General features: G+C 41.7%; 1 protein-coding gene across 2 annotated transcripts in view; it reads right to left on the reverse strand.

Annotated features, from left to right (window-relative positions):
* Positions 1 to 16,668, reverse strand: part of PRKAR1B (protein kinase cAMP-dependent type I regulatory subunit beta) — a 92,347-nt gene that overhangs the window by 27,201 nt on the left and 48,478 nt on the right. For both annotated transcript variants that reach the window (XM_040079320.2, XM_058422619.1), the window contains exons 5-7: positions 13,382 to 13,443; positions 12,590 to 12,636; positions 4,728 to 4,886 (exon numbers count right to left, since the gene is read on the reverse strand). In XM_040079320.2, coding sequence (XP_039935254.1) covers positions 4,728 to 4,886; positions 12,590 to 12,636; positions 13,382 to 13,443 — 268 coding nt within the window. The remainder of the gene's footprint in view (positions 1 to 4,727; positions 4,887 to 12,589; positions 12,637 to 13,381; positions 13,444 to 16,668) is intronic.

Here is a 16,668-nt window from a genome sequence, read left to right on the forward strand (position 1 = left end):
GTGGCTCCCATTAACTACGAAGCCTCGTTAATATTCTAAGCTGCAGTGCTCCTCCCTGAGACAGTCCCAAGGAGAAACAAGATCAAATCCACACAGAAAAGGCCTCAAAGCCATTTTTATGACCATTTAATGTTTCAGGCCCTAGGCTTGGTTTAAGCATTACACAGGCTGGGGAAAACAAATGCCCCAGAAATTGTAACAGGTCCTGTTGAGTTCCTCTTCAGCATCTGTTTAATCTCATTTCCAACAGCCCTTTCCCTGTTTTCTTCCATTTTTTCTTCTCATTCATACAGTCCTAACTTTCTTTGTCCCTCCAGCACTCTTTGTGTCTTGTTTGCAATTCATTTTTTCAGGTGGAGCTGATTGAGTCCTTCCTAGAAATCCCCACCTTCGGTAAGAAGCCAAACAAACGTCTGTGAGAGGCAAAGCATGACTCAAGTTTCAAAGAAAGAGTTATCCTGGCAGGAGGTACCAGAATGGACTTCAGGACTGCACAGCCCCAATTAATCCCTGATTAAGCTGTTCCTGAATGATGCTTTGGGGGTACATTCCTGCTGGAGCATGAAAGAAAGAGCCCCTGTGCACTCTGGCCATGGACACCAAGCAGCCCACACGGTCCTGGCGCTCTGTGCCACAGATGTCAGGTGGATTGGAGCCTTTGGAGTTGCCTTATGCTTTAGCCACCACACAACCTACATTTTATGGCAACCCCAAATCCTCCTGACTTTATTTCATCTCAGCTGAAAAAAACCCTACTTGTTAAAGGATTTGTTCTCGGGTTCAAAGCTGTAAAAAGGCGGTAGAAGAAACCCAAAATAGCATAAATAAAATGAAGTATAATATTAGGAACTGACTATCCTTGATTTGTCACAGCTTTCAAACCAATGTTATAACTCACTTTCTGTGAGCAGTTTGCCAGATAGGCCAAATGTATTAAATCCCACACAACTCCACTCTCAGAGCCAGGTATCTTGGACCATGGAAACTAGAGAGTAGTTAAATTATCCTGGATCAAGTCCTCCTAAAGAAGAAATTGCAAGAAATTAATACTTCAAATTTTCTCAGTCTGGGAACTGAATTGTCTAGGGGATCAATCTGATGTTGGGATACAGACATTTGCTTCTCTGGTATTTGTGGTATTTGCTATATTTAGAATACAAATATTGTACTACCCTGGGATGCTCCCCATTCCGTGATGCTCTCGAATCCAAATTGCAAAGAAGAGGGCAGCAACTGAATTCCGTGAGAAGCCTATGGCAGAAAAAAATCCTTTGCTCCCTCCCAGAAGAATGTAAGTAAATAAATGTTGAATATATACACAAGTGTGTGTGTCTGTGCCCATGTGCACACACACACAGAACATATACATAAAAGAATTTGCAACCGAGTGAAAAGTATGTAACCCGGCAGAGATGATTCTATGAAATAAATGGAACACACAGATGGACAGAAAAATTGTGAGTGTACCACAGAGGGAGCACGGTGAAGAGACTTTTTTGTACCCCACCTAATACAATGAATTTCACGGTGTAATGCTTTGTCAAGGACTGCAGCGAAAGCCAAGCAGCTTCACTGCACATTCTGACACAGAGACCCACCCCAACATTTACAATCATCACAGCTGCTAAAACAAACTTGAATGTGACCTTCAAGCCATCAGGGTACCTAAGCTGAGACAATGAAATACAAAGAAATATATCTGTTTCAACAAACTTCCTCTGGGACAGGCTAAATAATAAATGGATGACAACTGTAACTAAAAGCCAGCAGGAACTTTCTGCATCAGGCTTTGTCTGTCCATAAAAAGGAAACCCCAAACTCCAAACCTCCTGAGATACATTTTATTCATACCATAAACCAGTCAGGATCAATGAGACACTTAAGTGGGGAAAATGGCACTGAGCAGAAATAAAAACAAGAATTTATTAAATGGACCAAAATAGCGCCGCAAGGAAAAATGAGGTGGAGAGTCAAGTGTCTCATGACAGGATAAAATCTAAAAGGCAAGTGTGGATCTGAAGGCATGATTTGCAAATAAATATTTACAACTTGAATGAAATTTCAACACTTGACTGAGAAAACACGGGGCTGGTCATGGCAGGGAAGGAATGCAGACAAGAGAAATAACTACCTGGGGTTATGGAGGGGCTTTATCTGACTATAGCAAAAACCCTTGGGAGAAAAAGGCAATTTATTCCTTGGAGAAAAGGATTTGCAACCAGAAAATAAGAACAGAGAAACCTGCATGCTCCCAAGTTTTGAAACCATCTTAAATTAGACATTTGAAAATGTACCCTAAGCATTACTACTCCTTATTGAAAGACAGAAATATTTCTACATTCAAAATACCCAGTTAGAGACAAAATGGCAGGAAACCACGTTTCTGGGAGTTGAGAGGCAGCTACTTCTGCACTTGAACTGAGCACAGCAAAAGCAGCCCCAGAATGGTGGAGTCAGCTTCAAGTATGAAATGCAGCCACTGAAACATGATGTAATTAATTCTTAGGCTTGGGGAAATGTGCAGAGAGCCACTGTAACCTGCCCTCACATGACTGAACAAAGACAGGTGTCTCATTTCACCTACAGCAACGAAATTATCCACCCTGCACCTACAAATAAATGGGAAGATGACAGGATTCATTCAGTGTGGATGGGTAAATTGCATTCACCACGGACTGCATTTAAAATCAGACATTTTCTATACCTGCAGCAAATAATTTACCATGAAATATTTCCTATCTGAGTACTGGGAATACTACAATAATGCTGTCTGGGTATCTAATACAGTGCAACAGACCAACAATTTTTAGTGGCCTCAACTGTGAAAAAAACTAACAAGCAAGAGAGGGAGAAAAAACATATCCACATTAATCAAAAGGTCTCATTGACTGCAGAAACTGAGCTTGCTAGGTAAGGTACAGCAGACACTGGTCCAGAGAACATGTAAATTAATTTGAAAAGCACTTAGCACTACACTAGAATCAAACAGAAGTACAACCATAATATTCAGCTTGTACGTACAACCAAAACTAGCATTAAAAACACAGTCTTCTCCACTTGGGACTTTAAATCCTTTTAGCAAAGTCCTGTCCCTGCATCAAATATTCATCTTCTGAAGTGTGCTATCAGATGATAATGGGCACATGACCAAACTTGACAGCTCACAGGGCTGGCTGATTTTGGGCACCTCAAGTTGCATCAACACCAACACTGAAATCACCCCCAGGCGGCAAAGCCTGTGAACTTGTCCCTTCAAATCCTCACCACAAGCTTACAGACTTTAAGCAGAAAACTCTGCTTAAAAAGCCAAGGAGTATGTGCCTTGTCCTGACATTTATTTCCCTCCTACATTCCTTTGCTTTTCAATTTTGGATTTTCCTTGTAGCTTGCAGGTTCATCACACCAGTTACCCCAGACACCCCTCCACTGCATCCTTGTAGGGCATGGGACAAATCAGTTATGTGTGCCTCTTACATCTCTTTAGAAATTCTCCTGCTCTGTGTTTTAGAAGTATCTCTGCCTGCTTGCTTGCATTGAGAACCTTTCAAAACTATTCATCCTGCTTACCCACAAGAGGGAAGACAGAACACTTTTCCCAATTATTCCCATCTTTTGTCTTGGAGCCATCAGGCTGAATATTTTGGGGTAGAATAATTTTCCATCAGCTGTACTCTCCTAAATGCCAGTGTGATGTTTGTTTATGTGTCTCTGAACTGAGCCCCTGAAATAGGGAGTGAACACCAGCAGTGCTCATACAGACACCCAACAGTCATCACGCAGGGTAAACAAAGATCACTTTTACACTGCTGCTTAAGAATTAATCACTTAAGGGTAAAATCTACTCAGTTCCTTTGCTGGTTTTTTCTGTTTTCTGTAACACCCACTGGAAATGCAGATGATCCAAAAATTATTAGTCTGAGGGCACAGTGTCATTTCCTTCAGATCAGGATGGAACAACGCAGCTTTTAGAGACAAGTACCGTTGAGAAATAAGCTTTACATAGAGTAATGTCTGTTAATTATCAAAAAGAAAGGAATATTTTATGGAGAAGGAAGATATGCACAAGGACATTGGAAACAAACTCATAAAAATGTTATGACTTTGCTGAAGTTAATTATCTGTCAAAGTTTCCATTATAAACTCACCACTGAAGAGCCAACAGCAAATCCATAAGCTAGCCCACGCCCCAGGTGCCACAAAGGTCTGTAGAGCTTTGCTGCAGGGATGAGGGAGTTTGAAAGGGGCAGAGCAATGAATCATTAGCAGCTACAACCCCGTGGTATGTGTGGCTGGGTGCTGGCTAACAAAGATGGAGGGCACAGTCCAAGCAAGACTTTTTATTATTTTAGTGGAGCTGGATTTACTTTCTATCACCTGCCTTGAGGAATGTAGTACAAGATCAGACAAAGACTTCACAGGCAAGGGGTGCTGCTGAGAGATATTTCCAGGCTCACGATAAGGAGAGGATTTGCATTTGGTGGGTAACAGAGGCCTCCTGAGGTTTTCATTCACAGAACAGTTATGCATAATGTTTCTCAATTGCATTTCTGACTCAGCGCCTTTCTGCCGAATCCTGTCCCCTTTTCTTTCAGCTCACTTCATTCAGCTCCTCAGTGGTTTTGTCATGTCCGCTCGCTTTCGTGAGAAAGCGCCAGGGTGCTCTGAACACAGAACTGCAAAAGTGAAAAGCACCAAGTCCGTAAGGAAGCCCTTCCCCACAAACTCACCATCAAGATGCGTCTGTAGCTGTCTCTGTCGATGCCCCAGAGCTTCAGGTCTGTCTTGGCCTTGACGGTGGCAGCCCGGGGGGTTCCGTAGATCAGCGCCAGCTCCCCGAAGCTGCCGCCTTCTCCAATGCTGGTCACCCACTCCCCGTTGACATAAACCTAGCACAGCACAAGGCAAAAGAAGCAAAAGCAGTTTGGGGATTTAGCTGGAGTTCTCTCCCGACTGCCAGTTAGGCTGTTAGCAATTTCCTTTCTAATTGCCAATGTTGGGGACACAGAAGGAAAACAAGAGCACGACGCTTCCGACAGTTGGTCCCCAAAGAGGGGAACAACCTGCTCTGTGGACAGGATTTCAAGTTGTCTTGCTGCAGTACAATGACTTTATTTACTCCCTGGGTTTTCAGCTCCCATAGTTAGCTGGCATCATGTTTTCCCCCTTGTGTTCAAGGCTCAGGCAGTCAACAAGCAGAACTGTCACAACTTTGGCTTTTTATTAACACTGTCAGACTTGAAAGGAAGGAGGTTTGTTGATATGTGTAATGAGGATTACTGAAATGTGCCACAGCCATGAAATCAAAAACAGTCAAAACAAGGAAATATCTTTTGAAAAGGAACTTTTTTTTTTTTTTTTCCCCTAAGCCTAGTGCCTCCAATGTAACTGTTCAGATCTTATCCCTTTGTGAAGATGACTAAGGGCTTTGGACTTGAGAAGCTCTAAGCAGAATTACCCTTTAACATCAGCTCTAGAGAACTCAGGAAGCAGAGTTTGACCCACATCCTATTTAGGCACTATATCCTCTTGGAATGTGGTATGGATTGATACCACTATTGCCATATTTTTCCTGGATGATGTTTAATTTGAGAAGAACTTCTGCACTCGAGTGCTATGAGACATCTTCCCTAGAGGAAGGGATTCATGCAGGTGTTTTCTGCTGGGCAGTTTTTTCCTCACTATTTATTCATGAACAATGCTGCTCATGAGCCATGAGAGTGCATGCAAAGGCTGTGGACTGTGCATTCTGCAGCTTGCTATAAACTGCACAATAAATCCTTTCAGTTCTGTCACTGTGCCTGTGAGTCTGGAGGGCAGGAAAGGCTGGGTGCATTTACTCAGGGCAGAATTCAGCCCAACCTGTTACAGACCAGTAACAGCAGAAATCAACCAGTGTTCATTTCAGTTGCTTGGAAGTTCTGTGAAGAAAAAATAATATGAAAAAAAGAGGCAGATATTCTCATCTTAAGCAGAAAAGTATTGCAGAGGCAAAGACCATAACCTGACACCAATTAGTGAGTAATAAACTAGTAGTTTTTTTAAAAATGCATGAATTAGAACTGTGCTCAAGCTGGGCATGAGAAAATATGGTGGCCAAAATAAAAGAACTGGGGTCAAAACTCAACAACCTGTCAGTATTCATTTTAATTCCATCTTCATTTTGTGATGAAAAGGCTTATTACAAAGTACAGCTGAAATCGACCCCAATTTATCTTCACCATATTTAATTAAGACTTGCTCCAGCTCCTACTGAGGCCAGTGAAATGCTGGTGCAGTAGGAGATGGATGAGGCCACGAAGCAGTTCAGCTGATCAAGAAACCTCCTGGGTATCAGCTGAAAAAGAGCAGCTGAACTCCAGGCAATGTGGTGGCTCCTGGTGCTCCTGGAACATCTGAGGATCAAGGGGCTTAAAAATAAAGAGTAAAAATAATCCCAAACAGGCAGGTGGTTGCAGACTGCCAAGAAAAAGCTGAAGCCACAAAAGCTAAAGCTTCATTCCATCACCATGACAGGATGAATGTCACCCAGGAGAATATCACACAAGAGAACAGCAACAGCCTTCCCTTTCAAACTTTCACACCGCAGAAAAAAAATCTCACAGAACATTGAATCTACTTTTGATTTTCCTCATGATGAAAAAAATTAAAGAAGAAAAAGAAGTTTTTAAAAAGCCAGGCAAACCCAAGCAGTTTCCTGGTGAAATGAGCGGGTAATCCTGTGGCGCCTTTTTTTTTTTTTTTTTTTTTTGGTGAGACAAGCAGAGAAAATGGATGAATAAAATGAAGATTCTGAAAGGCTTGTATCATAGTGAGAATGTATGAACATTTCTAAACTCTATTAGTCCATTGTAAAATTGCCCAGATGCATATTTGACTGTAGGGATACCCTCCTTCTGCAGGAATTTCACTGGATGTGTTCATTACTACACTACAGTAATCCATCTGTCCTCAGTAAAAAGTCTCAGGGATGGTGGGGAAAATCTGAACTCCAATGGGTTTTGGATCCCATCCTGAATGTCAGCTGACATTCAGGTACCCTTGACTCTTTTTCAGCACACCAAAAATACATGTGTATATGTAGAGTACATGCTCCTCTGCTGAACACTTACTGCAGAAGGGTCTGAATTCTAAGCAGGAAAATAAACTTATTCCAACACTTACTTTTTAAGCAACATGGTGACATTTCTTGTTAAAGCAGTGTGCAGGATGTGATTGCAGCCCAGAGAGGGGAATTACGCTGGTAAAACTCAAGACTGAGCAAGCGAAGGATGGACATTTAATGTAGAACAGTTGTTATTTAGAGAGGCTACTACTGAACTGCTCTAAGACTCCTTTAATTTGGCTGTCTTACTTGACAAGACTGTACAAAACATGTTTGACATCTCGCCTTAAACAGTTTATGCAACTGGTCATTCCTCCACCCTAAGGGTGTCAGGTTTAAAGTGCTCTGAGGTGAAACCAAATCACTGATCTGACAGTCTTTGGGCCCAGAACTCACGCCCCCAATAAAATGTCATTTCGAATATCAGTCTCTGAAAAAGAAAACAGTTTGAGAATAAGTTGTTTTCTAAAAGCAAAACCATTGGACTTCATTCTCTGCAAAGGCCTGAGTCAACACTCAGCTTCTGTGTTTGTGATGAAATTAAAGTGCATTGATGGCACACCACAAAGCCATCCTGCCCTTTAACAGGGCTCAGCTCCACTATAAATCCCTTTAAAATAGATTTTTTTTTTTAAAGAAGTTGAAAGGAAAGAAGTTCTGTTTGTAAGGTGTGGGAAGCAAAGCTATTTTAGGCTCAGAACAGCTTATGAAAGTCGATTTTAGATGGCAGCAGCTCAGATGATCTCCCTATTTATCCTAAAAAATGCTGGGCTGAGGTTTTGGCTGAGCCAGTTTTAGGCATTTGTGAACTCTCACCAAAGTGGTGAGTACATAAATGAATTATTCCTAATTGTCACTTGACCTGCCAGTCCCAGAGCCATAACTGGAGCTGGAACCTTCTTTCCTGCAGCTGAAGAGGAAAAGCAGAAGTGCAGATGCCCAAATATGACCAAGTCATCAGGACCATCTACTTTCCACAGAGCAAAAGTACTTTAGATTTCTATTGTTTTCCATCATCTAATATGAACACTGCAATTTCTGGGGGCTTGAGAATCCCAAAACTTGGTTCATTTTATTATCTTTTTAGGAGGTAAGTGGGCTGTGATATCCATGGGCACTCACAGTGGGAGAAGTTGCAGTGCCACAGGAATTAATCTGGGCCTCCCCCATCTTCATGTTCTTTCTCTGGAGATGCAGAAAGGAACCTTGATGTGAGCATTTTTACCTTGAAGGCAGGATACCAACATCTATCTCTGTGCTTCACTGGAGTGAATTTATCTTTCCTTTAATTTTGTATTGCTGATTTCAAGTTAACTTCTAGCTTTTTTTTTTTTTTTTCCCTTTCTGTGCTGCCACTTTGTGATCTATGTGGACAATCTAATTTGTTCCAGGCATGGCAATTCTTATGTGTTCAATCCCCTCCCTTGTATCTGTTTGTAATAATTTGTGCTTTGTGTCTTGTCAAGCCTTAATATTTGTAATCCAAAAATGAAGATGAGTATTTATTCTTGGAAAAATGAACAAGCCTAAGACATGAAGGGTATTTTTATGCGGCTAGTTTTCTCAAAGACAGTGTTTTATTTGTAAGTTTGAATTTGAACATATGAACTTGGAGATTGCCTTAAGAATCCTTAAAAGTTCAAGCTGAAAAACTCCAAACTTTACAATGGTCTGCTTCAAATTTCAAAAGGCAACCCTCCAATTTCAGAAAAATCATTGGTGATGGAAGAATTTAAAGTAGAAGCAATCTATGGATTCTAACCATTAAATATAAATAGGTTTAAAATCCAACAGTATTCTCACATAAAACACTGTGCAATTTTCATCTTTGTGTACACAAATTAGACAGTTTGTATATATAAATAAAGGCTTCAGGAAGATTTGACCTTCAATCAAGAGATAATTTTGTCTATTGTCCCAGATATTCATGCATAGCTTCACATAGAGATTTATACAGTAAATACAGAAATTTAAGGAAAAAAACACAGAAAAGTTTTCATTTTGATTTTCACCATACTACAGCTTGGCTGCTGTTGTCTTACAAGAAGAAAACCTGAGAATGCCTGTAGAGAAAGTTGCTGTGACATTAAATAGAATAGGAAGTTGCTGGGTCCAAAAAAAAAAACACATCTGTTCGAAAAGGGCAGTCAATGGCGCTTTTTAAAGTAAAAAAATGTGAGGTTATGAGATCAAAATAACAAACAGGAAGTCACTTTATACTTAGAAATACGGATTAGAGATTTTTGCAAGTCATATTTTAGCAGGTACTTTCAACATCTTTACTGGAAACTGTAATTTAAGTTCTGCCAGCTCCGTTTTGGCACACGCTCCCATTTGTCTGAGCAGGAAAGCTTCCAGTAGCTGAGTGACCTCTGAGACTTCAAAGTTTGTGACATCATCTACCTTGTGTACACTGTTCCCATCTGCAGGGACAGGTCATGAGATAAAATTCTCCTCAACACTGATGTGCTAAGGAGGAAGTCTGTGACCGATAATAGAATAATGCCAGCTTTGGTCAAAGCGTACCTGGTTTGTAGGAAACAGTAGAAGAGAGGAAAACCCCATGTTTCCCAAGGCCTGCCTCTTCCTCATTCTATAATCCTTCTTTTACATATGAAAATTTGTGCCCACAGAAGAAAACGTACAGATATTTTGTTCTGTGCTAATGGGGCTTGTTTATACTCTAAGAAAATGTAAGTGTTGAGAATGAAGTGCTGCTATATTAAAAAATATTTTTATGATGCTTCTAATTTGACTCAGATTATTTTGTAAGGGAAAATTTTAGAAAGTTTTTACTTAGTCTTTGGGGTGCCTGTGCCAAAACTTGAACAAAAGTTACTTTTACTTGCTGCAGCTTTATAAACTCAAAACACCACACATTGTTTTTGTTATTCTCACTTTGTTGGTGGTTTCTGTTTGGTTTTGGTTGCTTGGTTGATAGATTTTATTGAGGTAGTTTTGGTTTTTTTGGGGTTTTTTTTGTTTTGTTTTGTCATGACTTTCTTCCACGGGTAGGGATTTTATGACAATACTTGCTACCTCCTTTTCATCTGTGTATGGAAGAACCTGGGTGCTTATCAGTCATGATGACCCCGGAGTAAATTGCTCCTTGAATCCTGAAGGACTGCTCAAGATTAATCCAGGTTGCTGCTTGAACCTTGAAAACCACTCCTGGTACTCTTGCCACTCCCAAGCAGATCAGGGAATGGCAGCAGAGACCCTGGCCAGGGGTCAAAGCCTCTGTGCACGTGCCAACACCAGCTGAACCAGGCAGAAAATGGCTCGAGGCTCTAAGTCTCGGGGTCAATTGTCTCTACTCCAAGTCACTTTATTTTATTTTTTCTTTTTTTTTTTTTTTCTTGGAGAAGCATGGAAGCACGCCAAAAAAGTATCTGGCAAGGCTTAAATGAACAGCAGCTCGTTTACTAGCGGCCTGGGGTTTCCTCAGACAGCAAGGATTCCAGCAGTTCTGCCCAGAAAGCAGCAGAACTCTTCTGGGGAGCGCCACATACGGGGTGATGGTGCAGCCCAGGGGCTCTGGAAGCTGCTGCCTTACACAGGACCAACTCACCCTGCACTGGTGCCCTGGTGGAGGCTTTGCTGTGAGGAGAAAGCTGGGATCACCTCCCTGCAGCTTCCCAGTTACTGCAGGGAGCTGCCAGCCTGCAGCTCCTGCGTGAGCAAATGCCCCGTGCCCTGCACAGCACCCTGCACTGGAATTCAGGGGGTGTTTTGGCTGAAGGTTTAGGAAAAGCTTGGGGAGGAGAAAGAACCAAGCTGAGCAGATGGGGAGAGCAGGGAAAGGTGCACCAGGAGGCACCTTAGGGGATGCTGTGGTGAGAGCTGCTCACACAAGAGTTTGGCCAGACAGATGGTCAGAAGCTGTGCTGGTCTCTGGACAAGCACAGTCCAGATTATATTTTTAAGACTTGTTAGGAAGTATTTGTCCCACAGGTGATGTCTGTACATGTCTGTGGTGAGTGTCAGGGGGGCACTGTGGTGGATCTGTCCATTTTAATCTGTCCTAGCAGCTACAGGCTGATTTTAGGGGAGTAGGGAATGATAATGCTCATGAAATCAAAGTCACAATCTACTCAATGAAACCCTATTTTGTCACTGATTTCTAAGAGCAATATGTGCCTATAGAATATTAACGCTTTTGCAATTAATTGCAAAGGTTTTGCAAACTGTTTTCTGATGTCGTTCAGACCCTCACTATCCCTGAGCTGAAAACAGAAGAAAGCTTTCCTAAAGGTGTTGAGAGAGGACAAATTATTTTTAAAGAGGATTAATCTATAACTTCAACGTGTGCATTTGCGTGCTTGCGGGTCTGATTCGAAGCCAGTGAACTCATTTAGCTCCCTATCGGTCCCAAGCCAATTATTTTAAAACTAAATTTTAACACTGTTCTATAAATATTGCCCTTTTATTTTCTGGCCCTGTGGATGTGGCAGTGTTTGCTGTTGAGAAGGTTGTCTGATAGGAACAGTGAGTCAGACGGATTTCCTGAGGAGCAACTTCCAGAGGCAGAGGCAGCATGTGAGGTTTCCCAATTCCCAACAATACCAATTAGATGGTCTCCTGACACAAACAGACTGCTAAAAGAAAATAACTTTCACTAAAATAACTCTGTGCCTCCTGCTTGGATTTAAAATAAATCACCTTCTTCTTTAAATATGCCAAACCAAACTCACTTGGGCATCTGAAGAGCAAAGTTGTTAATGAGCACGTCTGTCCTACCCAGCTACTGTGGGTGCATAAGATGTGTGTAGGAACTTGCAGCAAAACTGCAAAAGGGTGAGTTTCTCACAGGAGAGGAATGACAGAAGGTGAGCAGTTAATGATTTGGAAGGCAGGTTCAGAAAGAACCTTCTCAAAGACTTGCTGATTAAACCACTGCATACTCCTGTAAACATTTTGTGGTCTAACAGATCACTTTACGCTTATAATAATCCTTGCTTTATTAATATGCTGCATTGTTCTTATATTTGGACCTAATTTTAAAAGCAAATTAAGGTTTCTAAGATGAAACTCACTGCCTGAGGCTGTATCTCATTTTCTGGAAAAAAAACCAAACAAAACAAAACAAAAACAAACAACACATGAGCTAAGCTAACTGATTAAAGAAAATATTTTCTTCATGGTTGATCTGAACCCTCAGGTGCATTCCAGCATGGTGGCCTGCTCTGCCAAAGGCTGCACACCTCCAGGTGTGGTTAGGGCTCTGAAGATAATGTCATTTGCTTGGTTTTGAAACCATTTTCCTGCTTGGAATGGACAAATAAGCTAGGATATAACACAAGCCAAACTTAAAATTACGAACAAATAACACAACAAAAGCAAAGGAATGAAACCAATCCTGTGAAATCTAGTTCAAGAAGAAAGGAGACAGACCCACAGCACGTGGCTGGCTCAAGCTCTCTGCCAAAGCACACAGTTTTATTCTGTAGCCTCAAAATAAATATTATACTGCAAGAGCATACTTACATCCACCTCGCCCTGGTCAATCACATAGAAGTTGTCTCCCTCATCACCTGGAAGCAAAATACAAAAGGTGATTGTTTCCTCAAGGTCTGCCAAGCTATCCAATAACTTCCTGCCCCTGTATTTAATCCTGTACATATTTGCACAGGTTTGTACACCAGATTACTTACAGAGAGATTAATTTTCTGAAACATCCTTGCTTATTTGCCTTCATAAATCAAAGTATCACTCTGATTTCTTGCTATTAATACTTTTCAATCGCATTAATTTATCTTTTTTGATTGATTCAATGCTTCATTCAGGGTAAACACTCAAGAGGTTTTAATATAGCCTGAGGGTAATGAAGTCCTCCACAACGTGCTGCAGGCACGCAGGTAAGTTGCCAAGTGTGATAACTCCGATACAGCACAATGAGGTGTTGAATATTCCCAACAACCATAAAAATATTTTCCATCTCTAATTACACTCAGCTTGCCTGTGCCACCCTCATGCATCCTGAGCTGGGGTTTACTTCCTGACTATCTTCAGGTAAGGAATGAACATTTTAATTTGAGGTGCTGTTTATCTACATTTGACTGTAGCACTTTGAAACCCTGGAGATGCACCAGAGTGGGGTTCTCTGCATGTGCAGCAAGAGACCTGCATCCTTTAGCTTATCATAGAGCTGCACACTTGGAGGCCTTTGGAATATGGTTATTCTTCCCATTACGTAGAGAGGGTGAAATCTCAAATGGAGAGATGTGAATTATAGGGCCCTAGCAAATACACAGGAGGAAAAATGACAGGAAGAATTACCCTGTTGTATGACTGTTTCTCCTGCGATGTGTGTGACAGGGAACATGGCATCAAAGATGTCACTGGAAAAAAAAAGAAACACTTATTCACAAATCAGACCTATTTCTTATCTAGCCAGGAGACCTAGCTTCACTGTTTATTTAGCATTTGTTAACAGATTTTGCAGAAAAAGGAAAGGAAAACATTAGCCCTAATTGGAAAGTGAACCCCTGCTCGGCAAGGAATCAAAACAACTCGTTAGGCTCAAGCTGTGGTTTAAAACTGAGACCATGACTTGGTGTGAGCTGTTGTGAAAGAACTCCTGGATTATATGGAGAAAGGCACCTCTTACAGCAGTGCACAAACTGGCCAGCCTGAGTACTGTGTTGTCTAAACAGAGAGACTTCAGATTTTCAGCTGTGCTGGGTTTGTGGCCCAGCAGTGACTGCCAGATGCCCAAACGGGAGCTCTCCTCTTCTGAACATCTGGCCTTGCATTTACAAGCAAAACCTGCTCCACAGTAACAGAGCACATTTGGAAAGGTAGTTGGCTCTAAATTAATGTAGCATAAGAGCTGGCAGGAGACGGCACTCACAGTGCAGAAGAGGCCAAACTCTGAAAATCTCAGCGAGTTACTCGTGAGAAGGGAATCCAAGCGATGCTACAGAAAGAGGGAAGCTGCAGAAGAGCCTGGTGCTCATTAATCACGGCTGAATTACACACCTTTCCCTGTCTCCAGCTCGCTGTCACATCGCCTTAAAAGGCCAGGCAGAGCAGTGGGGATGGGAACACACCCTGCACCAACACTTCGGGCAACGTGCCCAAACCCAGTCCTTTGTTTATTGAGGGAGACAGCAGGCTCTGTGGAGCCAGGGCTTCCTTTCCCCACATCAGATTTTGGGGAACTTATTTTCAGAAGCATGAACCGCATCGAGACGGGCGCTCCCCACCTCTCTCTTCCCCTTCCTATGCATCAGCCTCAAGGGCTAAAGGAAATAGCTCCCCAACAAAAACAAAAGGCAGCAAGAGGGGATTGTTAACTGCTCTCTTCCCTGGTCTGGCCTAGAATGGTCCATCCAGGGACCACTGACGACAGGGGTGAGATGAAAGACTTCAGTCTGGAGTGGAGAAAGGACCTCACACACACAACTAAACAAACAGGGATAGAAACCTAAAATCTTCATCAAAATGGGCAGAAGATCAGCCACCAAATCCATGAGTCCTACGCTACATTTCAATGCCTTATATGGGAAATGCATATTGTAAAATCCCATTATTAGCTTATTTCCTGTTCAACTGTTCCAGACTTTATTCAGGCTCAGTTCTAGGAAATGTTTCACTCCTAAGCTCAAATTGCTCATGTCTTTCCTCTTCATCAGTCTGAGTGTTTTTGCTCAGGATCACAGCTCTGCGTCAGTAGGAGAACTGGGAGATTTCAAACCAGGCACCTGCAAGGGATGCTCAGCCCATGGCCTATATATAACAAAATGATACTTTACTCCTGTTGTTTTCATCAGGCCACTCCTGCTATTCCCACTCAGGAAACACCTCCACCATGGATACAAAGCCTGCTCCAAGGCATCCAGGAGAAACCTCCTCCTCACCTCATTCTGAGCACCAATGCAAAGACTTGCAACAAATTATTTTGAAAAGTCTGTGGACCTTTTTCTTAAATCCACTAAGCTCATTTTTTTGTGATTAAAAAATGTGATAGGTTCATCATTTCTCCACTTCAAGGGCTTCCTCTGCTGGCAGAAACCATCTGCCCAGTACAAACAGATCTCTGGAACTGGTTCCTGTGCCAGTGCTCCATCTGGAACTGGGAGCTGAGGTTCCAGGGATGGGGAGAGTGCCACACTGGTGGATGCCAAACTGGAACAGCCACCAAGGGAGTTCATGTCCATGAGGGAAGTCCAGTTGTTCTTCAGCAGCTCTGGGACTGGGAATTCCGTGGGACAGAGGCTCATTTACTTTCCCCTGGTTTCACCTTGGTTGTGCCAGGGTTCCCCACTGAGCTCTGAGAACAGTTCTGCAGCCTGCCGGACATTTACTGAAAAAGCTCTCCGTGAGGCAGAAAGTCTTCAATGTGATACATACAAAAATAGGTACAACACGGAGAATATCAATAACCAAACCAAAATGTGCTGTTTGAGCAAACTTGGACACTTTTCCTATTTTTTAACAGAAATACAGAGGAAATAACTACCCACAATTTCACCCTTTCATCTTTGTTTTAATTCTCTATTTTATTTATTACTTACCAACTGACTGTACAAACAGGGCCCAATAAATTATGTATAGCACTGCACCCTTCTCCAAGATGTTTCCCATTTTATTCCTACATCACCTTCTAGTTTTACTAAAAAAAAACCCAAAAAACTCTTTAAAGCTCACAGACTAAAATTTTCAGCTGCCATTGTAACAAACCCAAAGTCTATTAGCAGCAACAGCACATTTACCCCAATACTCTCTGTGTAGCAGAATATCAGTGTAAATATTCTAGTACCCCATATATGATGGGGTGAAATCTTAACCTTATTTTAATGAAGTGTCTTGGTCTTATTAGACCAAGACTTGGATTTTTAAAGAGACCTTTGAAGGACATGTCATCAAAAATTATTCTGAAGTACATATGAACACAGAGACACACAAAGCACCCAAAGTTATGGTGATGTTGATTTACAGCTCCAAAGTTCCAAAGTGAAACCGGGGCATGTCTTTGATATAAATGTAAGCAACCAATACTATCACAACTGTCAGTGAAAACACACCACCATGTTCCTTTTCTGCTGGAGAATTACTGCTCTTAACTGATAATGTTAGGCCAAGATCTCTCACAGCGATTAATGAGTCAAAGTGTTTCTGCTTTTGGATGCTCAATTTGAGATTGATTAAACATCCTCGGATCTCCAGTGATATGCATCAGCAGGCAGCCTCAAAGTTTCTCAGCCTACAAGGAAGCCAAGAACTGGGCCTTTCAGAATGGCACCAAAGAAAATCACCCTTCTGGAAATTATCACCTCCTAAAGTATCAAATGCTTAAGATCCCTGTAGGAAATCTGGCTTTTGATTCAGTTCAGACTAAGTATAGAATGGGTTTGGAAAATTTTGTTCCCTCTATCTTCAGTGCCTGAAATAAACACAAAAATGTCACAAGGATCAATGTACCAAAATACTTCAAAATTTTGAAGTATTTGTTCCAGAACTAAGCCAAAATCTGAAACTGCAAAAAACCAGACCTATTTTCCATCCCCCCTATAAAGGTCTGGTGCTGGCATATTCAGTTCAAGCCATGTGTTCCTGGGCCT

The sequence above is a fragment of the Hirundo rustica genome, chromosome 15, assembly GCF_015227805.2.
Source record: "Hirundo rustica isolate bHirRus1 chromosome 15, bHirRus1.pri.v3, whole genome shotgun sequence".
Classification (NCBI taxonomy): Eukaryota; Metazoa; Chordata; class Aves; order Passeriformes; family Hirundinidae; genus Hirundo; species Hirundo rustica.